Below are 27,017 nucleotides of genomic sequence, written 5' to 3' on the forward strand. Positions count from 1 at the left end.
TAGTGAGCATCATTTTCTTCAGTTATATAATGGGTATACAATAATCCCTATTGTACCTACTTTGCACAAGATTGTTATTAACTTTTGTAAGCTAATCAAATGGGAGATGTTTTTAATCTTATGTTATATTTTATATTGTGTTTTAATTTATTGTTACTACATGTTATATGTTTCATAGTTATTATATATAAATATGTATAATATATATTATTATGTATTGTATTTTAATTCATTGTTATTAAGAACCCTGAAAACTTCAGCCATATTGGAGAAGTAGAATAAATAGAAAAGAAGTAATAGCAACCCAGTGATTGTACATTGGCTCTGCCATTATTTGGGGAAGTTGGTAATTCAGGCAGGAGAAGTGGATTGGAAGCAACCTTGAGAAGTTGTTCCATGCCTTGCTTTTGTTCCTAATCCAAATTTTGAGGATGAGTCACAGTTCCATTTTTAGAGATTCCTTCTATCTTTGGGACCCTAGACCACTTCTGTCACTATTAAATGTCATTTAAAACTTTAAAGTCACTATTCTGCTTCAGAGAAATACATGTCATATGCATGCATTTATATGACTTAATATGTTATATACTTTATGTAATCACACATACACATATATGCAAAGATAATTCAAGAACCCTATTGTGGGTGTACACCCAACACGTGTGCATTCACGCATACATGAATACACATATGTGTATAAGCATGTTATTTATTCATATGTTGCATATGGCTTGCAATAACAAGCCTCTCTAATATTGTTAAGTGCCTTGATCTTTTGAAGGACTTTAGAAAACAAAGAGAAAAGACTGAATGACTGCAGATATAAGAGGCAATGTTACAGTAAGTTACTGTCTTAAAAGGAGAGAGTTGAGGGACAAGACAGCATTAGTTTGGTTAATGTCTTGCTTATAGGTAATACTTGTGACCTTTATATGAAAGACTCCACAAATACATTGTGGATAAAATCCAGATATCCTTTAAGACTCCTTGAGCTGGATATGGAATTGTTTAATTGGATTGAACAGCCGAAACTAATATAGCACTGTATGTTGACTACACTGGAATTAAAATAAAGTAATAAAGATTCCTTGAGCTGGAAAAGATTTTCGTGATTTTCCAGTTCTACCATTACATATTATCAATGGAGCCGAGAGGATAAATGACTTCTCCAAGGTCATATGGTGAGTTAGTAATAAGACTGAACAAGGATTCAAATCTTGTGACTTCCAGCCTAGTGCTCTCTCTGTTATCTGGGACTTAAACATTTTTCTTCAGCAGAGTTTTTCCTCTGTATTCTCAACAGCTAGTGCAAAGTCCATAATAAATGCTCAATAAGTTAAATAAATGCACAATGGCATTGGTTGCACTGGGCTCTACACTTACTATGTAGGCAAATTGTAAAGGATATCTGTGTTTTAGGTCACATTGTTTTAGGCCAAGAGACACTCTGGGACAAAGTACGAACAATAGCTAGGGAGATGATCTGAGTTCCAAATTGAAAAAAATGTTTTCATACTTTTCCCACGGTAACCTTCCTCATTCAGAGGGTGGTTTACTTTTAGCAGTGGAATCTAGAACTCTGGGAGCCCTCATCCACTGGGTCTGCAAATATTACTTTGCAAACTTGGGTTCAGGAGCTAGTGTTTTCCTATGGAAGAAGAGATTCTTCAAAGAAGTATTCATAATGACCCTATTTTACTGATTAATGTGAAAACTAGTCCTGAGAGTTGCAGCAGCACCAAAACTGTAGGGGATGTCCCTGTTCTAGAACACCCACAACACTGGACATGAACCCACTGGAATTAGATACAGGGCCTCCCTTCGAGGAGTTGATACTCAAAGACTGAATGGCACTCATAACGCCATCCTTTCTGTGCACATATAACAATCCTCAGTTTGTGGCAAGAAAAGGCTGTTAGTGGGGCACTTGGGTGGCTCAGTTAAGTGTCCAACTCTTGATCTCAGCTCAGGTCTTGATCTCAGGGTCATGAGCTTAGGGTCATGAGCTTGAGCCCCACATTGGGCTCCATGCTGGGTGTGGAGACTACTTAAAGAAAAATGTCTGTTAGTAAATTATGTGCTCCGTTTATACAAATAAAATCCTGTGGTATGGTAGAGAAAGAGTACTGGCTTAGAGGACTTAGTTTTCTCATCTGTTAAGTAAAAGTAATGGTAGTATCTACCTCAAAACACTGCTGAGGTTATTCCTTTAAATGGCATATGTAAACTTGCCAACACAGGCTTGGTTCATAGTAGGTACCTAATAAATAATATTCTTCCTTCATTGACCTCCAGTTGAGTGTTCTTCATGGAAGTCACCTTCCCAGAACTCATCCTTGGAATGAAAGGGTTATACTAGTGTGGTTTTTAACAGTTCCTCCAAGCCCAGCATTTTGGAATCTTTTGACAAAGGGAAGGGAATGAGAGAGGAAAGGGGTGGGGAAGGAGGAAGGTTGGGGGAAGGAAGGAAGGGAGGGAGGGGGGCAGAGAGGAAAGAAGGGAAGGAGAAAGGAAAAAAAACAAAGGTCTTGTTGACCTGGCCACTACTAAATCTCCTACATAAAATAACTTACTATAATACATGTGTTTTCTGTGCCTGACCTGTACATTTTAGGCTGAAAAGGAAGAGAAGAGACAAGCTATAGCTGAATTTATGTGTTTTTCTCCCTGCTATCAAATAGCAATTGCTCTTCAATTTTTCTTCCTTTTCCCTACCACAAACATGCCTCCTCTGCCAAAAGAAGCCTCCCTAAAATCCCAGTCTCTCCCATAAACTAAATCGCAGCAGTAAATAAGAGGGACTTGGATAAAGAAAGGGGTGGAGTGAGGGGATGCACAAGCTCAGGCTGTCACAGGGCTCCAAGCATGAGAAGTTCTGCATGTTTCAGAGTAGTAGGGTATGTATCTCTGTCTGTTTCTGCTGGTGACTCTGTGCGTCTGTGGATCTCCCTGTTCCACTTGTGTATTCATTCAGTGTTTATTGAGGGCCTACTGTATGCCAGGCCTATGTTAGGAGCAAGGAGACAAAATACTGAGTAAAATGTGTGCTTTTGAGTGGACCTCCATGTTTTTCTTTGAGCAGCTGTGATCCTGAGAATCTCTGGGTTTGAGGATGTGTGTATGTGTGTATGTTTTTGTGTATCTGTGACAACTCCAGATGTGCACAACAGTTGCTTTTCTTCTGCCTTCAGAGGACTTCCTTTCACCTGTTGCAGTTCACTTCACAAAGAGTGAGCTTTATCTCTGTTTCATTTGTATAACCTGCAGGATTGGGGAAATGATCACTATCAGTTTAAAAACAATGAAAAATCTCATGGAGTTCTCTTTTGTAGAAGTTTTACCTGTATTTTTATCATGAAAAATAAGCACTGTATTAACTTGAGTATGATCCTTTGAATGATTACAGGAGTCAGGAGGTAGAAACATTGCCTAAGTCCGAGTCTTTGTTGTGTCATGCTAAAGGAGTGATAATTTCTGCCATTTACCACTTTCCCGTGGACGTTCTTAGCCTTTAAAAAAAAAAAGGATTTTATTTATTTCTCAGAGAGAGAGGGAGAGAGCATGAAGGAGCACACAAACAGGGGGAGCAGCAGGCAGAGGGAGAAGCAGGCTCCCCACTGAGCAAGGAGCCTGATGCAAGACTCCATCCCTGGACCCCAAGATCATGGCCTGAGGCCAAGGCAAAGGCTTAAGCGACTGAGCCACCCAGATGTCCCGTTCTTAGCTTTTATTAAAGGTAGAACATCTTATTTTTATAAACCAACAAGTCATAAAGGAAGTATCAGCAGGACCACAATTGTTCATACCTATAAAAACAACATCATACCTATAAAACAAAACAAAACAATATAGCAATTAAACCGGGCTGCGTGATTCTGTGTGATTAAATTTTTAGGGCCATTCTCCGTCCACTTCTCTCATCTGGCAGGATGTATCCTTATGCCCTTTCTGCCTAGAACTACTAAAGAAGAGACTCTGGAAATGCACTAATGGGGCATCTCCTGTTCTGTTTGTTCTCCCAGGGAAACAGAAGTACCTCTGTGCCAGCAGAAATGATTGTACCATCGATAAATTCCGAAGGAAAAATTGTCCATCTTGTCGCCTCCGGAAATGCTATGAAGCAGGGATGACTCTGGGAGGTATGATACTTTTCTTCCTTTTTCTTTTTCTTCCTCCCCCTCCCTCATTCTCTCATTCTCTCTTTAAACCAGATTTTCCTCTTTGGTGCTTCTGAGGTGGCCAGCTATGCTCTAGATACCGACTGACTCTCCTTCATATCCAACATGGCCATCAGCCAGCTGGTGCCTTCCTTTATCCTTAACCATGTCACACCCCACTCTGGGGCTCAGCATAGGAGCAGGAGGTGTGAAGCAGGGATCAGGACCCATCAGGGGGGTGAGTGAGTGTGGAGTTCATTATGAAGGATTCCCCAGGGGACACAGTGATACTGGCCTTATGTTGTTGAATGATGACAAGGAGGAGAGAACTACAGAATCCAGAATAATCACAGGTGCAGAATGACCCAGGCACAGGCTGGCCCTGAACACCCAGGAATATCCTCAGTTAACTACCTCTATATTGTAGGGCTGGCCACCTGGAATGAAAAGCTGCTTCTCTTCCGAGCCTATGACTAGGCTGCCAAGCCGAACCAGTTTCCTATCCCCTATCTCCGAGGGTTGAGCAAGCCTTTTAATCATTTCCCTTTCTTTGCAAATCTATTGATAACTTCCAAAAGCATTTTTTTGTAGCACAGTAGCTTGAAAGAAGGAAGATACAGCTTTTTCAAGGGCAGCTATTCATCATAAGGCTCTCTGTCCCCTAGTTTCTGTCTACTGTGAGCACTGTCACCATTCCAGAAAGGCTTGGCTTACACTTCTATCTTCCCCCTCCAAATTCCTCATTTCTTCATGTTTACATCTGCTCGGTGGCAGGGTACTCCCTGCTGCCTGCCGCTTCTAAAAAGAAGCACAAGAAGCACCTTTCATGAGAAAAACAAGCTCATTAGTCTACTTTGATTTGGAAATGGAACTTGAAGAAAAGCAGTTCTTCTCTGAATGCCTGAAACTGTAGCCTTCTATCTGATTATTCATTATCAGCCTGGAAAATCCAAGTTCCTAGAATCCTGCCATTTTCCCTCCCCCTCTCAAGGCTATTTAGAGCACTTGTCCATCTCTGACTTTCTGCAAGGTGCTCAATACCTTGTCTGCCTATGTACATGTTTATAGAAACCAACTTGTTTTCTGTGTGTGGGTCTTCACGTTGATAACTGTATCTCCTCCTTACAGGGCAATAATAGTCTTTAAACAGACCAAAGTACTACAAATGAACTGACTCAGGTTCAATTTGAGACAGTTGCAACAGAACCATCTCAAGTAGTGTCTAGTACCCCCAGACATCGCAGGCAGATGCTCTGTGAGTAGTTTTCCAGGCAGCCACATTAAATGAGACTCAAATATCAGAGAAAGGCCAAACTTGTTCTTATTTGCTTGGTATACACCAGAGAAATCCTACAATTGTAGTCTATAGTGGGGAGGAAGAAGTAGGACTGGGGTGAAGAAGTGCAGAAGGAAAGCCAGGAAAGGTAACAAAGGGACTTTGAGGAAGTTTTCTTCATATGAATGTTGCAACCCTATGGTGAGAGTTGTGATACACTCAGCTCTCAATTATTTAGCCCTCTGTGAATTGTGTGTAAGAGATGGGGGCTCCCAGGTAGAGAACCCCTTGGTTTTTCATCTGCCGATACAAATTGCAAGACTGCTTTGACGCAGGTGAAGTTTAATAGTAAAAAAAGTTCTCCTAAAATTTGGGTCCGAATCTTAAAATTAGTTTCATGCTTCAGCCAACATCCTCCATTATAAAACAGCCCGTGACATGATTATACTGAACCCCTTTTGAAAAGGAGTAATTTTACTACTCCATATATCAGTGAGGCATAGATCTTTAAATTAATTTCATGAAGAGAGCAGTACACTGAGTTTTCAAATTGATTTATTGGCTGGAGTGTTCAAATTTGAATGAGCTTGATCAACACAATGAAAAGAAGGTAAGAAGTGCTGTGAATGGCTTTCATTTCAGTTCCATTTCTCTGATATTTATTGAGTGTCTATTGTATACAGAGACACTATACTAGGCAATAAAGCTCAGGCTGGCAAACTTGAAGAAATGTCTACAAGGCACAAGGATTCTTGATATTGTGTGTGTGGTCTTCCCTTTGGAATCAGGCAGACCTAAGTTAAAGGCCCAGCTCCATTATTTACTGTGCCCCTTCTAAGCCTCAATTTCTTCATCTGTAATTTAGTGATATCACTCTGTGATGTGAACATGATGAACATGAAATCCTTGGTAAATGACAAAGTGCTAGACAAATGTGAGGGCTTACTATGACAGTGAGGTCACTAGTAATTTAGATGGTAAGCACTTCCCAGTTGGCTTTTACCCTGAGTTGCTTCGCATGCCCTGTAATATGTAACAGTTCCAACAGGCAGAGAAAGCATCACCAGAAATCACACTTGATCACCTCAAACTGAAAGTACCATCAATATCCTGTTTGGAAGCTGATTCCAGTAGTTGAGGGAATCTTGTATTATATTCAAGTACCATGTCAGTAACATCCCAAGTGTTTACCCACTTACACACCATCGTTTGAAAAACAAACCTTTCCATTTTGCTTTACTTATCTCCACATTCCTTGATTCTCTGCTGCAAACCCTTCTCAAGTTCATGGTTAACTTGCAAATTCAGTGTACACCACCACACCTTTACTCAAAACAATGGGAGAAAGAAAGAAAACATAAATGTAGAGTGGCCTTTCTAAATATTTCAGCAATAGACTTCCCTTTTCATCACATTTGGTTTTAGCATAAACATTCTGATCACACTGAAGGAGAATTCATATAATTTGGTTTTATTCTTCCCCATCACTCAACTCAAAATGGTATAATATATTCTAAAATGGTATCTAGGAATGTGGCCTTGAGCAAATCCCCTCTCCCCTCTGAGGCTTAGTTTTCCCACCATAAAATTTGGATAATGAGATTTACCAAGGACCTTTTTGGCACTATCATTTTGTGATTCTGGGTCTAAAGTCACAGAAAAAGCCTATCAGTCTTTTTTTTGGATTATGTATCCATTGCCCTGAGAAGTATAGACAGTCTAGACTTGAGTGTTTTGACTTGAATAATAATTTTAGCTACTTCAGGTTACACCTAAGTAAGATACATTATGTGTCTCAAAGTAGACTGGATGTACAGATTATTGAGGGAGTGGAGGGCAGAAGGGTTATCCTTGTATCTTAAAGAAGCTGGCACTCTACAGCTGATACTTGCTTAGTGTTGAGGCTTCAAGGTTTCTGACTGGCTCTCTCTGTAATGGTCTGTCTACTGTTTGGTGATGGGATCTCCTTAAGTCAGAGATATTTAAAACACATAGCTTTTTCCTTTCTATTTCTAGGCCTGTCTACATGTTCATTGCTTCTTTTCTTAGCAGCTCTTGGTGTTTCCAAGGGTGGTTGGGTTCTCAGGGTGGATCCCTTAAAGACTACCTTCAGGCTATTAACTGCCCAATCACAGCAAGGATAGGCCTTTCTTTGTACCTGTTTCATTTCTGGCTGCTTTTGAAAAGCTACACATTGCTAACTGCTTCAAGAATCTAAATCTCTTGCCTACTGTTTTTTTTTTTTTTTTTTTTTTAGGAAATGAAAGAGAACTTTATTTAGCACTTTTTTTGGGCAAAAGATTTAAAATAAGCATAAATAAGGTTGATGCACTCAGAGAACTATGGAATACTTTCAGAATTTCTTAAAGAATTGTAGTGAAAACAGAGTATCCCAAGATTTCCCAGCTGTTAGTAACACAGTGCTACCACGTGAACACGAATGCCAATCTTGCAGCTCTGAGCGCCCTACAACCACATACCCCTGCTCACACCGGCACTCGAGGTGAGCCCGCTGTACTTTTGGGCCTCTCTCAGGTGCTGCCTACTTTTAATGTAAGACAATATTTACAAATATAACTGCCCAGAAAAGGACCTTCCCTCTGGTGAATTAACTGTGGCTTTTTCACAGCCCATAATTAGAATAAGTTCACAACACTCTCTCAGTTTTCTCTGTACTTCCCAAGGATATATTTCCAGTTTCCAGGATGTAATGAGAAAAAGAATTGCCCTGCTCTGCCATCTTTTCTCCTAACCCTTCCCTCTTTCTTACTTTCCCCCCTACTCCTCCCCAAACCTTTTTTTTCTTTTTTGCATTTTGTAACTCTTGAGTTTTCAGCTTTTAATAAATGGCATTAGCCCCTGCTTTTAGTTCTTCCTCTCCTGGACCCTGGAAGATGGTAGGTGTTTCAGGAATTTCATGTAGCAGCCAAACCCCAGAAGAGGAAAAGAAACCTGGAACATGTGAGAATCTAACGTGTTCAGTGTTTCTTCAGAGGTTAATTTCGCATACTTGAGAAGTCTCTTTCCTACTAGAAGACTGAACTTTACATCTGAGACTCAAAACTCTTAACAGATCTGCAGCTTTTAATAACCTCCAGGTTTCTCTAGTTGGGAGGATGGCTCGGGCAGCCCATGACCATGATCTGATGTCATCATGGACGCTATGAACATCCTTGTGGTTTCCACTGTTGAAGACAGTCTTGATGCCAGCTCTTTCATCATTCTCCATGCTCAAGAGCAGCCCTGCATTGGTACTTCTGGATCACATGTCCACACATGTCCAGATGCAAGAGAGTGATTCCAACACTGAAACACTTTTCACAGCATGGTTCTTCAGGAGACAAGTTTCACAGCATTTATCCACTCATCTATTTATCTGTTCATCCTTCCAGCCAACCAACTAGCTAGTCCTTTTATCTTTCCATCCATTCACTCATCTATTTATCCATTTGGTAAAAAATTTCTGAGTGCCAACTCTGTGCCAGACACTATGGTAGGCATGTTGGGGGAGCAGAGATGATTAAGATAAAATCCCTGACCTCAGAAAGTTAAAGAGGAGACAGACAGTGATAATGAATACATCTTAGCCTTAAAGGATGAAGAGGAAATGACTGGGAAGAAGTTGAATGAGATAGAAGGGAAGGGGTATTCAAGGCAAATGGCACAGTTTGAATAAAGGCACAGAGACATAAGAAAAATGTATTGAGGGTTTGAGGAATAGCAAGTAGTTTAATATCACCAGATCTGGGGAAAGGGGGAAGGTAAGGTAAGACCACAATGAAAATGGGCTTAGTTATTATGCTAAAAGCTTTAGATTTCAGGCAGCTGAAGATCTGTGGCATGGGATAAACATATTCACATATCATGTTGTGTGTTTCTACATTTGGTGTTTTAAGACAACTACTGGCAGCATGAGTGTGGTATAGGTGAGGACCTAAACTTTAAAAAAATACATAGAAGGGCAGGGATAGAGAGAGAAAAAAAGTCTAGCACCAAATTTTGCCTCACACCTAGGATTGCAGCCTCAGCTCCTGAGGTTAGCTGCCTCCATTTGGGTTGATACCTACAAGTACTGACCGTGTACATAAGTTCCCTCCTTATACAGACTTCTTGTCTTGTTCTAAGCTAGCGTTTCCTGCCATGGGTTCTGAGAAAACTAGTTCCATGACATGGTCCATGAAAAATGATTCTTATGGTCAAATAATTTATGAAAAGCTGCATATTATGGTCCTGCTCAGGAAGATTTACAGTACATGTTAGCATAACACAGACCTTGGCAAGTACTGCAATAAAGTAAACTGAGGAGCTTGGTAACCCAGGATTCCTAGATTTAATTCAACCACAGAAACACTTTTTTTCATATAACACCTGTTAATATCCTACAGAACCACTGTTTTCTGGAATACACTTTGGAAAACTTGGGTGCAGATAAAGACTCTGTCCTATAGGCAGACAATACTCCTAGCCCAGTTCTTCCATTTTGTAGATGTGTATGCCATTGCCTACCAGAAGAATCAATCAAGAGTGGCTTTGTGACCAAAAATAAACCATCCTCACCACATCTCAAGAGGATGCACTGGAGGCCATTAAAACTCTAAAGTGGGGTCTGTAACCATGTGGGGTCTGTAATAGTATTGTGATACACAAAGGTCAGGATGTAATCCAGGCCAAAGTAGCATTATTGTCAAAGTCATCTAATGGCCGCAGGTACAGATTCCTGACTCAAGAAAGATGCTAGACCAGTTATTTCTGACAAGTATAATGACTTCCAGCATTGCATAGAATGATCACTAAATATTTTGGATATCCAGATACTATTCCCTAAAAGTTTAATAATAATCACGCTTTCTAACCAGCATTTCAACATCTACCCTGACCTTCATTTTGGTGCTACCACATAACCTCTCTGCTAAAGAAGGAGGCCTAGAAAGCACAGATTTGTAGAATTTGGGTCCCACTTCCTATCCAGTGACTGAATCCCCTCTACCTCCTGTTCAGCAGGTAGCAGAGTATCATAAAGAATTAAGAATGTGGAACTCACATTGGGATATTCTCCCTTCTCCTTTGACTCTAATTAGAGCCCTAAAAGTCTTCAGGTTGGAGATAAAAGTGGTAAGTCTCAATTCTGAGAAGTATGCTACTCCCATACACTATTCTCAGATACCTGAGTGCTCCTACAGATCTGCGTAACTGAGGAGCAGAATTGTCCTATGAACTTTGATATCAATATGCACAGCATGTGGCTCAGCACTTACAACTTTTGTTTTTCTTTCTTTTGTGTGTTTTTGTTTTAAGAGGTCCTGAGATATAATGGAAATAGTGTAAGGCACTGAGATACAGACAGGCCTCATTTCTAGTCCTGGCTCTGCCACTTACTATCTTAATGACCTTGGACAAATCATTCGATATTGAGCCTAAGGTTCTCCAACTATACTATGGGAATAATAAAATCTTCCTTACAGAAATGATGTAAGTGTGTAAAGGTACTGGTACCTAGTGGGCACACAATGTGTATCACTGTATTCTCCACTGCTTTTTTGGATGAGAATTGGCCCGTGTGCTCCAAGTCACCATTGCTATTACAGTGTAGCTTTTGGTACTTGTTCCTTGGTTCTCTGGTCTCTGTATCACTTTTGAATCAACTCTTGAAATCTGTTCTCCATGGTCTAGATCACCATACTTCAGTTGATTACATGCACATTTGGTGACACATTGGAGGGAAAAGGGTATACTTCTCTCTAATTATAGTTCTCAAGCAAACTTGTGTGTGAAGAAACCAGAGACTGTGTCTCATAATTCCTTCAAACTACATTATTTGGGACAGCACATATACGCTGTAGTCTGTCTTTGAGTCTTTGCTTTTAGAGAACTATGGTTAAAAGTAAATAGTTTTTTCAAGTCATCAGAATTGATGTCACCCCATATCTGGTACTTGAATGAGTATCTTACTTGTAAAATTTCCACTTAAAATCCTTGAGTTTTTAAAGTGTAATAGGAGCAGAAAGATTTTATTGTTGTTTATTTTGCTGTAAGTGCTCTAAAATCCCTCAGTTGCTCTTGAGAGTAAAATGATGTCATAGGCAATATTTTTGAAGGCGGTAAGCAGAAAGCTGAGAGTACACAGAGCACAATAGGTCATATATACAACAGCAAGTATTTTCTAAATATAACAATTCAGAAACAAATTATTTGAAATAACACAACTGCTTGTTTGAAAACATTTAACTTTTGATTTAAAAAAGATAGCCACTTGTTTTTATAAATTGTAGGATATAGTCCTTAAGATCACAAAAGCATTTAAAATATTTTCTTACTGAACTGAACTTATACATAGACAATTTACCTGAGCAAGATGCTTCTTTAGAGAATTTTGCCCATCCTTTGGGATCATGTTTGTATGATGTAGAACTAAGGGGAAAAGTACATGGCCCCCCAGAAATCGGTAGAGCCTTCAGATAGTCTTTTATTGATAATATTTCCATGACAACAGGTATCTAGGAAGTAAACAAAATGGCATCACTACCCTGGGTCACCTTTTCTAAATTCAAGTTCCACTTTCCTCAGTCTAGTAAATCCTGGCTACACTTTTTAGATCTCTTAAACCAGGCATAGAAATGGGTTTCTTTCCCCTGCTTAATACTCCATTGGAACAATGGTTCTGTGGCTGAAGTGAAAATTGATTGTTGAGGGTCATTTCAGCCTTCTAGCAGTTAGCAATTTAAAAAATGTAAGCACAAATCCTGAAGAAATCACCTGCAGAAAACTTGGACTGGCATTTAGAACTAAGAAGAAAATCTGGATCTTGACCAGGATAAAAAGGTCACCAGCCCAGGGCTGCACAGGGTGGTGTGTCATGTTGGCCACAATGAAACTGAAAGAGATTGAGGACTCTCCCCAGGGTGGAAAATGAGGCATAGAAGCTTTGATTAGTGAGCTGTTAGGCACAGAGACATTAATTTCGAAGCATTCCCATCTCCAGGCTGAGTAATAATGCTTTTAATATTATGGGATTGTTTGGCTGCTGCAAGAAATTCAGAAGACCAAATAGGGAGGCTTTGTTGAGCTCTGAGTAGCTGTTATGAGACTGTTAAATTCTGCCTCCTTTTTTCCTCCAGATCCTCCACCCCCACTGACTAATTATTGCCCACTGTGTACAAAGAGGCACACACAAACATATATATAAGCTTCTTAGTATATTTGTTAATAAGGCAGAAAAGAACGGGGGGAGAAAACAAATCTAAGTAAAGAATTTTCCATTTTTTCCATCTTGCCTGATTTAACAGGTAGGTAGGAAAAGAGAAAAGAACCCAGATCTAAAATGGCAGCCACCCCCTTTCCCCAATTTTGCATGCTGCCTCTTAAATCAGAGGACCTCGCTCAGACATCTGATTATGGGGACTGCTAGGCGCAAGCCCATCTTTAAGTTGCTACATTCAACAGTGTCTCTCTATTTTCATATTAGAAAAATTCCGGGCTGGCAATTGCAAGCATCTCAAAACAACCAAACACTGAAGAAAGGCATTCAGAATGAGGGTTCTGGAGGGCTCTAATGGATAACTTGGAAACACCTGGAATCTGAAGTTTAGGGCCTCAAGCCCTTGCTCCTCAACAGACTCCAGCATTGGGGCTGGGGGCTACTCTCTTGGTTAATGGCTCCCCGCAAAGGGACTGATGGCTTCCCTACCTCACAGGGATGTTGTGAGGACCAGCTCTAGGAATAGTATCAATTAGCATTCATGTAGTAGTATCGTGATTGTTTGATTCCTATAATATGACTTGGCATTAGCAGAGTGCTTTTTGATTATTCTTGATCATATGTGATGGCACTCAGGTGTTTGGATAGAGTGAAGCTCTGGCTTGGTTGCTCGCTTTCCACAGCGTGCTGCCAGGAAGAAGCTTTGCTGCTGGGGACTCAAGCTATTACCTAGAACAAGAAGCCACAGTGCCTATCTGAGGCTCCTCTGGCCATTTTTACTTGGTCATTATTCAACTCGTGAGTTTCACCTTGCCTCCATTCTGCTGGACCACTGCCAAGGACTTGGATTTTAACCTCAGGCCCCATCACAGAGATGAAGGCAGTAGCTGATCCACATAAGTTTAGCAAACAAGGAGCAGATTTCTGCCTCTCTTGGAGGAGCAGCCCTAAGAAGCCAGCTGGTCCCACTCTCCAAACAGACCAGGAGACCAGAGTCAGTTATATTCTCCTTATTCCCAAAGTCAAGGTGATTCTGTTTTCAGAAGCACATACACTTAACCATTTCATAAAGAAGGAAGAAGGCAAAATCTAAAAACCAGTGCCTACTTCTCTTATTTCCTATTGAAGTTACAATGAAGGAGGAAAGTGGATCAAACTCTACCCCTTTCTAGCCTTAGTGCCCCCACAATACCCAGTACTCATTCACATCATCCACTTGCCTCTCCATCAGGTGTGAGGTCTTGTTCTTTTCTCAAGCCAGCCTCAAATTTTGCATTATTCTAAGAAGAGAGGCACTTAAAAGTTCATAATATCTTGCTATTCTTTGTCTCTGCCCCAGAGGCTCCATATTGAAACCAGTTTCCTTCTGGTGAATGTAGAGTCTGTGAGACTAGGGGCAGACAAATATGAGAGTCAGACCACTCTGCCTTGCCTGGGGCCTGCATTGTCCACCCTTTTCCTTCTCCAGTCTCCACCTACACACACACACACACACACACACACACACTCTCTCTCTCTCTCTCTCTCTCTCTCTCTCTCTCTCTCTCTGTGTCTCTCTCTGTCTCTCTCAATCCCTCCCTCTCCCTCCCCCTCCTCTCTCCCTCCCTCCACCCCCCTCAATCCCTCTCTCTCCCCTCTTCCTCTCCCTCCCCTCCTCTTCTCTCCCTCCCTTCCCCTCCTTTCTCCTTCCCCTGACTCAGCAATAGTCTGGAGAAAAGCCAAAGAAGGACTTTAGGAGGGAGGGGAGTTTCCCACTCCTTGGGACAGAATTTTAATCTCCAGGCCAAGGAGAGGTTCCCTAATGTGGATTGAAAGGCTAATGTAGTTTATTTTTTAACTGCTTTCTATTTGTTTGAACGTTGCATATTTCTGCTAGTGAATTTTCCTTAATAAAGCCATTAATACATCAGTGGGATTTTCTTATTTACAACAGACTGACAGAATTAATGCTGTTAACTTTGGGCCTTTTTTACTCTTTTTTTTTCCTTTTTTTTTATTTCTTTGTTTTTTTTTTTTTTCTCTCGTTTGCTTTCCAGGTCATGCTGACCTGTTCGGCTTGGGCTGTTTCACATTTGTTTTTAATGTCAGTTTAAATGTAATTGTAAAAGCATGTATGCTCTAAATTCATGTAGTTACTTTTTCCAGTGGAAAAGCCTGGTATGTGAAAGCATTTCCAGGCTCCGCAATTTCACATGAGCGGATTTTTGGTAATGACTCTGTGCCCCTCACCCAGGGTGGCATCTGGACAGTGACCCCCTTTCTTCTGGCTCACTAGTCGGAGAGACTTGGAAATAGTTTCTGCCAGATCCTGTGCTTTGGCAAGGTTATGCAGCATTGCATATCATTCTATTATTAATTACGTTTACTCCTCCATGAACTAAAAACCATTAGACTAAATAGTCCAACATAAACCTTGAAAGATAAAATTTGATATTCCTTTTGCAGGCTATTTCTCTGACTCAGAATTGGGACTGGGAGGAGAATGGAGGCATGGAGGAGAGGACCAAGGAGCCTTCTTGCCTGAGAAAATTTGGCCTACACTTATTAGTGTACACTTATATTTGGATGCACCCCTTACTAATCTTTCATTCCATGCTTGCCAAGGGCCGGCTCTGTTCCCTGCCTCTTGTCCCTGTCCTACTTCTTCCCCACTCATCTCCAATGGACTGTGCTCCCCATTAACATGCTATTCAACCAGATGAAATGGAAAGAGTACTGCCCAAGAAGTCAGGATACCTGAGTCTATTTTGTTATCTGCTACTATCTAGCTCTGTGACCTGGGGCAAAACAGCTTTGGCCTTCAGTCTACTCCTCTTTTAAACAGGGATTGGTTGAATGGCAGAGGAAGGGATAGACAAGATCTGGAGCCTTCAAACATTTTCTTGGCAATGTAACCTTTTCTTCAAACAAAATCTGACGAAGAGTCCCAAATGTAGGTGTGGAATAAAGCACTGCTGTTCTGGTTTGAAAGAAGGAGCCACATCCTCAGGCCCATTTTGCCTCTTCTCAGGGGCCCTTAATGGAACTTGTAGACCTCTTGAGGCTCTTCTATCATAGTAGATTTGTTGTCTGGGGCTCTTATAACACTGATTTTCTCTCCTAATTGATTTCAGTCCCTGTGGAAACTCTGTATGTTTCATCAGTTAGTTTATTCAAAAAGATGTTTACCTGCTTAAGATAAATGGGACGAAGCAGAGCAATGTGGGGCCTAGCAGCTAGCAAAAGTAAAAGGCATAATTTATTGACTTATGGAATTTACTCTGTTCTAAGCACCTTTGCCTTAGCATGCTTTCCTCTAGGGAAAATTACAACAACTCTGTGAGATGATCCTATTATTATCTTAGGATTTTGAAACCTGTCAGTTTGGCCCTCAGACTTTGGCTTGATACCAGATGCCCAAGGTGGAAGGCAATACTTCTTAGAGGTTGCTGCCCTAAGCAGTTTTTCAGAATGTTTTCTGACTAAAGATCCATTATTGGAAAACATCGTAGCCTGCCCATTGGCATACACTTTTACCAGATTCACAGCTCTTTCACTCAGATCATTTCATTCTCTCCTAATAATAGTCCTATGCAGTAGTCAGGCCAGATTGGAGCCAATATATAGATGAGAAAATTGAGGTGCAGGAGAAGTCAAGGAATACATTCAAGGTCACATTTCCCATAAGACTCTGAATTAACCACCACAGTAATAAAAAGCCCTTTATTGTAAATAACATTTCAGAACTTTAATGTCATCATTGTGTCGTGCTTCCTTAGGTTTAGTGCATTTTTTTCATCATGCTTCAGTCTTGGAGAGTCCTTCTGGTGGTGTAGAAGTGTCCCTCTACTCACAGGTGCTACCACAGTAACTATATATTCCTCATTAAAAACTTTATTTTTTAGGTATTAATAATATCCCCTACTTTACAGATGACGAAATTGAGGCACAGAGAGGCTAGGTCTTATCCAAGGTCACACATGTAGTAAGCATAGAGCCAGGCTTACAACAGATGGTCTAGCTCCAAATTCTTTGCTCTTAACTGTTGCCTTTTATACATATATGAGAAAACCAAGTGCAAAAGAAGGAAAAGGATGTTCCCAAGGTCATATAGTGAGCTCCCCTGAATCCTAATCCAGTGTTCATCTGATCTTCTAAGCCTAAAGCTGTACAGTGAGATATCCTGACTGCAGTCCCAGTGGATGAAAAGATGGCTGGCATGATGTAAGCCAGAGGCCACAAACTGGCTTTCCCCAGGCCAATATTCACTTACAAAATTCTGTTTGCCCCGCACAGTCTTTGTTTAGAAAATTGACGTAGACGGCCGCTAGTCAGGGCATCGATTACTTTCACTTTCCCCAGCCTACCCTATTTTTGGTAAGTAATAGCACTAGGCTGTTTTACTCGTTTACATACATATCTGCCTGACTACTGGAGATCTTTGAGTTCATGACCCCTTTATTTAAGCACTGTAATATACAAGCAGCTACACACACACATACTCAAATACATGCATGTAAGTATGGCCTAGTCTGGTTTCACAAAGAATTTGAAGCCCTGCTCCAAACATATCTTTATGTTTTGACTTCAGTTTTCTAGGCAGTCTGTGCAGAAGAAACTCAGTTGTTGTTCCTCATTTTATAATGTGTTACTCTTCCCTTCACTGCTATATCTGGTTCTCTTAATTCTGCTGTTCTGTCTTCCCCGTGCCTGAGTTAGGTCACCTGCAAACCACTCACTTCCTACTTTTCAGAAATGGATGGAGAGTGAAGGAGTCATTTTGGAGGGCTCATTATGTGCCAGGCATTCTCTCTCATTTAGTTCTCATAAGTGTCCAAAGAACTAGGTGGTGGTACCCCCATTTTACAAATGAGGAAACTGAATCTCAGAAAAGCTGAGAGAACAAAGAGTTCAAACTTAGTAAGCTAGTAAGTGACAGAACTGGGATTTGAACTCAAGATCCTCTGACTCTGAAGCCTATTATCTTGACCTATACCACACTTCTGGAAGGAAAGTGTATTTGTGTTTTATTGCTACATAACAAATTACCACAAATTTAGCAACTTTAAACAGAACCTACTTACCAGTTCACAGTTCTATAAGTCAAAAGTCTGACACAGCCTGACTGGTTTCTCAGCCCAGGGTTTCACAAGTATGAAATCAAGGTATTGGTCAGCCTGCATTTTAATCTGGAGCTCAGGGTTCTCATCCAAGTTCATGTGATTATGACAGGATTCAGTTCCTTGCAGTTGTAGGATTAAGGTTCCCATTTCCTTTCTGGCTGCCATCCAGAGGCTGCTCTCAGCTCCTAGAGGCTGTTCTCATTCCTTAGCGTGTTGATCCCTCCACCTTCAAAGCCAGCAACAGAGAATCTTCCTTATGTTGAATCCCCCTGACTCCACAAATGTCTTTCCAGAAAGACCCCAGTCCTTTTAAGGGTTCATCTGATTAGGCCAAGCCCATCGAGGATAACCAACTTTAAAACTCAGTTGAATTATGACCTTACTTACATCTATCCAATCCATTCACAACCACAAGTAGATTAGACTAAATAACTGGAAGAAGACATGTGAACAACCAGGGATTGGGGCTCTTGGGTGCCATCTCAGAAGTCCACCTACCACAGAAAGTGATTCTTTTATGCTCCAAATTTTATGATGAGGCATGGAGAAGAGAAATATCCTTGACCTTAGGGAGAGTGATTCAAGTTTTCTAAAACTTTGGGAACTTCACCTCACCTTGCCTCTTCCCTGCCCATGGATGAGAAAGCCTCTATCTTGAGGTGGCAAGGAATGAGGCTGGAACAGTACCTAAAGGTCACAGTAGCTATGGAAGCTACATATAAATCACATCTACCTCTCCTTGGGGATGCACCACGGAACCTGAATTGAAAAATCTTTCTCTGGTGCTATAGAGACAGCCCTCGCAGGGGTCTTATGCCACCAGGCCGAAAAGTGAATTCTCCATAGGATCCAGACATCATGTCAGGTGCTTCAATCCCCTAAAGAGCTGGTAAGGACAAGAAAGTAACTTGCCAGTGACCTTTTGTTGTCACTGATCTGACACTGAAAGGGAAGAGATGCAAAGCAACTCCAACACTGTTACATTATCCACCTTTACTATCCCTTTTCTCCTGGCTTCTCAATTTAAGTAAACCAAATGGGTCTCTCCTATAACAGGAGCTGGCAGGCCTGTACCTCACATGAAAGAGTTAGAGCTGACTCTGGGGCTCAGGTGCAGGAGGAAGGAGGGGTGTGGGGATGGCCTTCATGGAAGAAAACAAGGCCTTGGGCATTGAGTAACAGCTGAGACTAGCAAGCCTCATTGTCCAGCATTCCAAGTCGTCTAGCAACATGCTGGCCTCTGCTGCAGAAAAAGAACAGAGGATCCCCTGGCAGAATGAATGGAATCTGATTTCAATTACGTCCAGCACAGTCACCCTCTTCAGGCAGAGAGGCCAGAACACCTGGTGCAGCTTGGGCCACAGTGGCTGCAGGGACATCACATTACCCAGGTCCTAGAGGCAAGTGGGAATGAGGCTTCTTTTCCTCAAGCAGATACCATATAAGTCTAGAGGAGGAGGATGTGAAAATACCAGCCAAGTTCTCATTAGCACTATGCAAAAAAGGGGAATTATTTCATGTTGACGGACTCTCCCCACAGTCTCTGCACATATTGATCTTGCTTGTAATGAGTTTGCTTAGGTCCACGAGTCATCACCCCACTGAGATCTGAGTCACTGGTGAGAGTCGAGGTGACAAAGTATACTTCACTGATTGGACCAGCACCAATTGCTTTGTCCCCATACCTTTTAGAAAAGCCCAAGCATTCATCTGTATAAAATTTATTTAGATTCTTTTCTTCTTTATCAATAGCATGAGTAGGGCATGACAAATGAGACAGCTGCCCCAGAGAACAGTCTAGATTCACAGCATTATTCCATATAACTTCCTGAGATGATGGAAATGTTCTGTCTGTATTGTTGAGCACTTGCGATGTGGCTAGTGAGACTAAGGAATTATATTTTCATTTTCTTTAATTTTAATTAATTTCAATTTAAGTAGCCACGTGTGGCCAATAGCTACTGTGTTGAACAGTGCATATCTAGAAGAAGCTTAGAGAGGTAAGGACTGTGATAGAGTAGAAACGAGTTAGTCAAAAAGAGAGCTGATGTGGCACAGGGAACTCTGCATTAGGAATAAAAGCCCTGGTTTTAGTCTTAGTTCTGCCACTGGGTGACCTCACTCTTTCTGGCCTCTTCTCCCCAACTTTGACTTGAAAGGTTGGATTAATGTCAGAAGTCCCAAAATGGCAGCTAAGGACTGAATTTCACTTTGGAATACAGACGAGTTCCAGGAAAAAATTTATATATTACATGAGTGCCTTCTAGGGTTGTGTGTATGTGTGTGTGCACATGTATGTGCATGGCAAGGGCAGGACGGCCAGTAGTCATTTACTCCAGTTCACCAGAGCTCCTACCATTCTCCTACACACACACTCACACACACACACACACGCACGCACACACCACCACATTACCTATGTAGACGCTGAAGGCATATTGAATATGCGACCGTTGGATGAAATGATTTCTAAAGACACTCCCTACTTTTTTTTAAATACTATTTTTTATTATATTATGTTAGTCACCATACAGTACATCTCTAGTTTTTGAGGTAAGGTTCCATGATTCATTACTTGAGTATAAGACCCAGTGCACCATGCAATACGTGCCCACCTTAGTACCCATCACCGGCCTATCCCATTCCCCCACCCCCTCCCCTCTGAAGCCCTCACTTTGTTTCCCAGAGTCCGTTGTCTCTCATGGTTCATTCCCCTTTCTGTTTACCCCCCCTTTCTTCTTCCCTTTCTTCTCCTACTGATCTTCCTACTTCTTATGTTCAACAAATGAGTGAAACCATATGATAATTGTCTTTCTCTGTTTGAATTATTTCGCTTAGCATTATCTCCTCCAGTCCTGTCCATGTTGCTGCAAATGTTGAGAAATTGTTCTTTTTGATGGCTGAGTAATATTCCATTGTATATATGGACCACATCTTCTTAATCCAGTCATCTGTTGAAGGGCATCTCGGCTCCTTCCACAGTTTAGCTATTGCGGACAATGCTGCTATGAACATTGGGGTGCATATGGCCCTTCTCTTCACTATGTCTGTATCTTTGGGGTAAATACCCAGTAGTGCAATTGCTGGATCATAGAGTAGCTCAATTTTTAACTTTATAAGGAACCTCCACACTCTTTTCCACAGTGGCTGTACCAACTTGCATTCCCACTAATAGTGTAAGAGGGATCCCCTTTCTCCACATCCTCTCCAACATTTGCTATTTCCTGCCTTGTCAATTTTTGCCAAGCTGGGGGCATCACGTTGCCGGATTTCAAGCTATACTATAAAGCTGTGAATCACAAAGACAGCATGGTACTGGCACAAAAACAGACACATAGACCAATGGAACGGAATAGAGAACCCAGAAATGGACCCTCGGATCTATGGTCAACTAATCTTTGACAAAGCAGGAAAAAACATCCAGAGGAAAAAAGACAGTCTCTTCAATAAGTGGTGCTGGGAAAATTGGACAGCTACATGCAAAAGAATGAAACTTAACCACTCTCTCACACCATACTCAAAGATAAACTCCAAATGGATGAAAGACCTCAATGTGAGACAGGAACCCATCAAAATCCTAGAGGAGAACATAGGCAGCAACCTCTACAACATCGGCCACAGCAACTTTTTTCATGACACATCTCCAAAGGCAATAGAAACAAAAGAAAAAATGAACTTGTGGGACTTCATCAAGATAAAAAGCTTCTGCACAGCCAAGGAAACAGTCAAAAAAACTAAGAGGCAGCCCACGGAATGGGAGAAGATATTTGCAAATGACATGACAGGTAAAAGATTAGTGTCCAGGATCTACAAAGAACTTCTCAAACTCAATACACGGGAAACAAATAATCAAATCAAAAAATTGGCAGAAGATATGAACAAACACTTTTCCAATGAAGACATACAAATGGCTAACAGACACATGAAAAAATGTTCAAAATCATTAGCCATCAGGGAAATTCAAATCAAAACCACATTGTGATACCACCTTATGCCAGTTAGAATGGCAAAATTGACAAGACACTTCCTATTTTGTCATGCTATGAAGTTTTAGGCCACTATAGTGCTCCAAACCTGTCTTTACTTTGGGCACATGACTAGAGTATTTTCATAGTTTCCTGCCTCTTCTCTTCTGGACTTGATGCTAGTTATTGAAGTTTGGAGTCAAGGGTGAGGATGGAAATCAGGGAGGATATAACCCCTTCCTCCCCACTCCTCAACTCCACTGTTTGGCTAGAAGTAGGGTTCAGGAATTCGGAGACCTTGAGAAGGCAGCATGATACAGTAGAAAGAACATAGCCTTTGTAGTCAGCAGACCAGGTTCAGATTATTGGGTTCTCTTTCTTTCTTTCTTTCTTTCTTTCTTTCTTTCTTTCTTTCTTTCAAGATTTTATTTACTTATTTGACAGAGAATGAGAGAGAGGGCACAAGCAAGGGGAGTAGCCAGCAGAGGGAGAAGCAGGCTCCTCGCTGAGCAGGGAGCCTGATGCTGGACTCAATCCCAGGACCCTGGGATCATGACCTGAGTTGAAGGCTGACTTTCAACTGACTAAGCCACCCAGGCGCCCCAGGGTTCTCTTTCTTAATAGCTGTGTTTCTTAATTTTATTCACTTGTAAAACAGGAATAGGAAATATTCCTAATTTCTTAAAATAATTGTGGAATTAAATGATGTAATGTATTCATAGAGTGAGGCACATAGAAGACCCTGAAAAAAATAGTTACCCTCATTTTTCTTAGTTACCTCAGGCAGAGGGCAAATCACATCTTTGTCCTCTTTCAGGTTGGAATGGGGGACTATATGGTCTGTCAGCTCCTGAGCTCAAGGCCAGAAGCTGCTAGTGGTGAGAAAAATGGGGTCTACCTTTAGAAACTGTACCAAAGGAACAGAGCCAGTAGGCACTGCCAGTCTGTGGAGCTGCCTACAGGAACACATGTCAGCAATGGGTTCACCAAATGACAAGATATTTTGGGGGCTAAGCCTCTAAATCTGGAAGAAGATGGGCCCATACCTTCCATCCTGTGCTCTTGGTGGGAGGTGGGAGGTGGGAGGTGGGAGTTGACAGTGTGTGTGCATATCTCCTTGTTACTGACTATGCAGGCCCTGCAGAAATGGCAGCTGGACAATGTCATCTTGAACTCTGGGTCGATTTTCCAGGCTCCCCTGTTATTTTACCGTGACTACTCTGGCTCCTCTTACACCACCAACCCCAACAATTTCTCCTTCTCTATCCTGGTTGTTGATTTAATCATGTAATCCATTCTTGCATTGACTTACTGATTTGCACTATGACTGGAGTTTGCAGGAGTTACTTTTCTAATAGAGCTGAAAGTCAGTTCCAGATAAGTATCTTTTTCTATAGGATCCAGAAACATACCAGCAACAGGTTTTGTTATATTTATCCACTTAAATTGAGCAATCAACTTATCTCTTTGTTTTATTTTTTATTTATTATTATTTTAAAGGGATTAGAGATTAAGTGGTTTGTGGTTCTCCCCAGTGCAACTGCCTATGCTAGGCCTCAAAGTTATGACCTCCCCAATTATTTCTATTTCTTCCAATATAATTGCTAGGGAAAATAACACAAAGTAAACATAAGGATGCTCAAATACCTCTAAATCGTGTCTGTGCAAACATGGGGGGAAGGTGGTTCTCAAGGTTTAAGTTGGGGATTATTGTTGTTTAAAAGAAGTAATTTCTATCATCCTTTCTGATGGCTGCCTCTTAGTATGGGTCCCATTTTACAGACAGAGTCAGGGATATTCTGTTACTCCTTTGATAATATTGGGGATTTCAGCCATTTAGCTTCTCAAATTCCCCTTTGCTAAAGAAGAAAATCAGTATGTGTGTTACAGTGCATGTTCAACTGTGGGCATAATGTCTGACAATGTCTGAGGCCGTATAGTGGTCAGTAGAAAATGCTGTAACACCAGAAAATTCCCATTTGTTAAATCCAGAGTTGGTTTGAGGATAAAGCAAGATATGAAAGTTTGGGTTTAGTAGGGATTTGGAATGATAAATCATTCATTCAACCAGTGTTTAAACTGAGCACTTATCCTTAAGGAGTTTAGATTCTGTGACCAGGAAGAATGAATATCCTTATTTTCTTAGCTTAGGCAACTTTTCTAAAGGGGTAGCTGAATTGTGTGCTTGGCTGTTGATAATAAATTCAAGTTTTCCTTTCCTTCCCCATAGCCCGGAAGCTGAAGAAACTTGGTAATCTGAAGCTACAAGAGGAAGGGGAGGCTTCCAGTGCCACCAGCCCCACTGAGGAGCCAACCCAGAAGCTGACGGTGTCACACATTGAAGGCTATGAGTGTCAGCCCATCTTTTTGAATGTCCTTGAAGCCATTGAGCCAGGAGTGGTGTGTGCTGGACATGACAACAACCAGCCTGACTCCTTTGCAGCCTTGCTCTCTAGCCTTAATGAATTGGGTGAAAGACAGCTTGTACATGTGGTCAAGTGGGCCAAGGCCTTGCCTGGTAAGGAAATAAGAAATGGGAGTGTGTGATAAGGGAGATCATATTTAGTGAATTCTCCTATGGGCCAGCACCATATCTTAACTCATGCAGTCCTCACCATAACCCTATGGAGGGAAGAGATTGGTATAATTCCCCCTTGAAAAATAAGGAAACTGCTTTATCAATGAGAAGAGCAGAATTATAGAGTATCCCTTGTTCCTCACATCAGCACACAGTGATCATGTTTGCATGTTCAACCTACAGACATAGTCAGCAAATTTCCCCATAATCAGAGATCACATGGACATACCCTTATATGCCTTAAGATACTCTTCTACATAGGCACACACAGGCTTCCCTGCAGAGATAGTCTTGAGCCTGACTGATACTCTGTCTTCAGTATTACCGACAGGAGTCATACCATGGGAACTCATAATACAGTGTGGTAGAAAAAAAGAGTTGGGAGTCAGAACACTCAGATTTTAGTCTTAGCTCTGCTGGTAACTTGTTGTGTGATCCCTTCCCTTTCTGGGTCTCAGTTTCTTCATCTATACTGTGTGAAGAGTAGATGGACTAAATTGATGGTTGTCAAATTTTGCTTCAAGTAACTCTTAGTGTTCTTTAAACTGCCTTAGGAATTATAATAGGAGGTAATATTAGGTGATAATGAAAGAAATACAAAGTGTTTGTCTAACTTCTGCTTGGTTACCGCCAATCATGGGGAACTCACTCTTTCCCTAGGCCATCTGATGTTTGAACAGGTCTAATTATTAGCATATTAGAGCTTGAAGAAGCCTCAGAGCTCCTCTACCCAAGGATTCGCAATCTTTCCTTTAGCAGCCCAACTCTTTACTTCTTAAAAACATTGTATACAGATCCAAGTGGAGCTGGTTGTTTTAAAGCCAGTGCCTCTCCCTCACTACCCTGACAAAAGCCTCGGGTCACTCTTGAAGAATCTTAGGGCTCTAAGGATCACAGTTTGGAAACAAGTGAAGCATAAACTCTTTAAGGGTTGTCTTAATCCTAAAATTCTATGACTCAAAGATTCTTTTGAAACATCAACAATCTAAACCTGTTACGGAGTCAAAAATTAACCTGCCCTCTAAGAATAACTGCCATTCAGATGGAAATTTATAGTGAACAGAGCAGTTTCATTTGTATTACCTGATTTGATCTTAACAGTCCTATAAAGTAGGTGTTCTTTTTCCTATTTAAGAGATAAAAACACTAAAGCTCTAAAGCTCTAAGAAGTCATGTGCTTGGCCTACACAGTCTGAAAGTAGCAGGGCTGGAACTTGAGTCCAGGCCCCCTCCTGATTCCAAATCCCCTCCTCATCCCACTCTACCCCTAATCTGTGTAGTACTCCTGTAGTTCTGGAGCCCTGGGATTTACAGTGAGAGGCCAAAGCCTCATCCAAGCCCACTTGGGTCATAATATGATCTTGTTGCCTTCAAAGACATTGCATGTTAGCTATCAAGCCTCTATTTTATCTTTCTTACTCACAAGGCCCGCTCATAGCCACCAGACCAACCTAACACCTTCTCATTTGAGAAGCTGAGGTCGACTAGCCAATAAGATCCCTGAGAAGAAGGCCCAAGATCTCTGGTTGTATATGCACTATGACAAAACAGAAGGCTCACAAAGCAAGAAAAAAAATACAAAAAAGAATAAAAGAGAAAGTTGCTTTAATTCTTATGACTTATTTAGCTGGATGTCTTGGTGTCGTGTGTGTAACCGAAAATCAGTTTAATCTTTCCTAGCTGTCGCCAACCACTTAAATTATCCTATTTTATGGGATAGAGAACCTTTTCATAGATGCGATTCCTCTTAATCCTCACAGCAGTCCTGTTAATCAAAGGAGCTATTATTTCCATTTCAAATGACAAGGCTTGGAGAGGTTAACTAACTTGTTCCGTTTTGTCACTTAACAAATGGAGCCAGAATTTGGGCTTACATTGTCTGATTTCTAATTTAGTGGTCTTAACAATAACCTAGTGCAAATCATGGCAGAATTTGCATGATCAGGAGCTACTGGCTTTCCTCAGCTCAACCTCCAGAATGGGAAACCCTCTCTTTACGTTGACAAGTCTGCAGGTCAGTATCAGTTCACCATCTAGCTCATTCAAGAAGATGATCTCTGACCCTGAGTCATTTAAAATGGTAGCTTCAAAAGAAGGCCAAATGCCACATTCATAAGAACTGTTATTCATATAATCAATAATTACCTACTAGTTCAAGTTATTCGCTCATTCAACAGATTGAGTTCCTATCCTATGCAAGCCACTGTGCTAGGCATCTACTCAAATAAATTTTGTTGTAAGATTTCTGTGATGGTGATGATATATGTAAATCACCTAGTATAGCACCTGGACATTAATAAATAATAACTCAATTAAGGGTGAGTGAGTAGATTGCATACAGTATATTTATAATCAGATGCTTCTGGTTTGTAATCTTAGCTATATGCTAGTTGCGTGACCTTGAGCAAGTCATGTGTCTACATGTGCTTTTGTTTTTTTCATTTGTAGAGAGGGTAGAACAACCACTAACTTGTTAATTGTTAGTAACATTGAGATTATGTAGAAAGAGGACCGACCCCAGTAGCTGAAACAATAGTAGATCCTGTGTAAATGATCCGTCATTATTATGAGGCTTGAATGCTAAGCCACTGCTTTCACTAAAATCAATTTAAGCTGCCACCAGCCTTGCCTAGAAGCTCATGCATGGGTCCCAAGGATGCTTTATGTTATTTGAAGACCTTAGCTGTCAGATGCACTATAACATTAAAGATTTTCCACCTTTCTTCGGACATGTTTTCGCAGAC

At 41.0% G+C, this 27,017-nt stretch overlaps 1 protein-coding gene across 1 annotated transcript in view; it reads left to right on the forward strand.

Annotated features, from left to right (window-relative positions):
• The window catches only part of AR (androgen receptor), a 182,303-nt gene that overhangs the window by 138,940 nt on the left and 16,346 nt on the right, over positions 1 to 27,017 (forward strand). The window contains exons 3-4 of the mRNA XM_002929171.4: positions 4,023 to 4,139; positions 23,926 to 24,213. Coding sequence (XP_002929217.2) covers positions 4,023 to 4,139; positions 23,926 to 24,213 — 405 coding nt within the window. The remainder of the gene's footprint in view (positions 1 to 4,022; positions 4,140 to 23,925; positions 24,214 to 27,017) is intronic.

Source organism: Ailuropoda melanoleuca, chromosome X (genome assembly GCF_002007445.2).
Source record: "Ailuropoda melanoleuca isolate Jingjing chromosome X, ASM200744v2, whole genome shotgun sequence".
Classification (NCBI taxonomy): domain Eukaryota; kingdom Metazoa; phylum Chordata; class Mammalia; order Carnivora; family Ursidae; genus Ailuropoda; species Ailuropoda melanoleuca.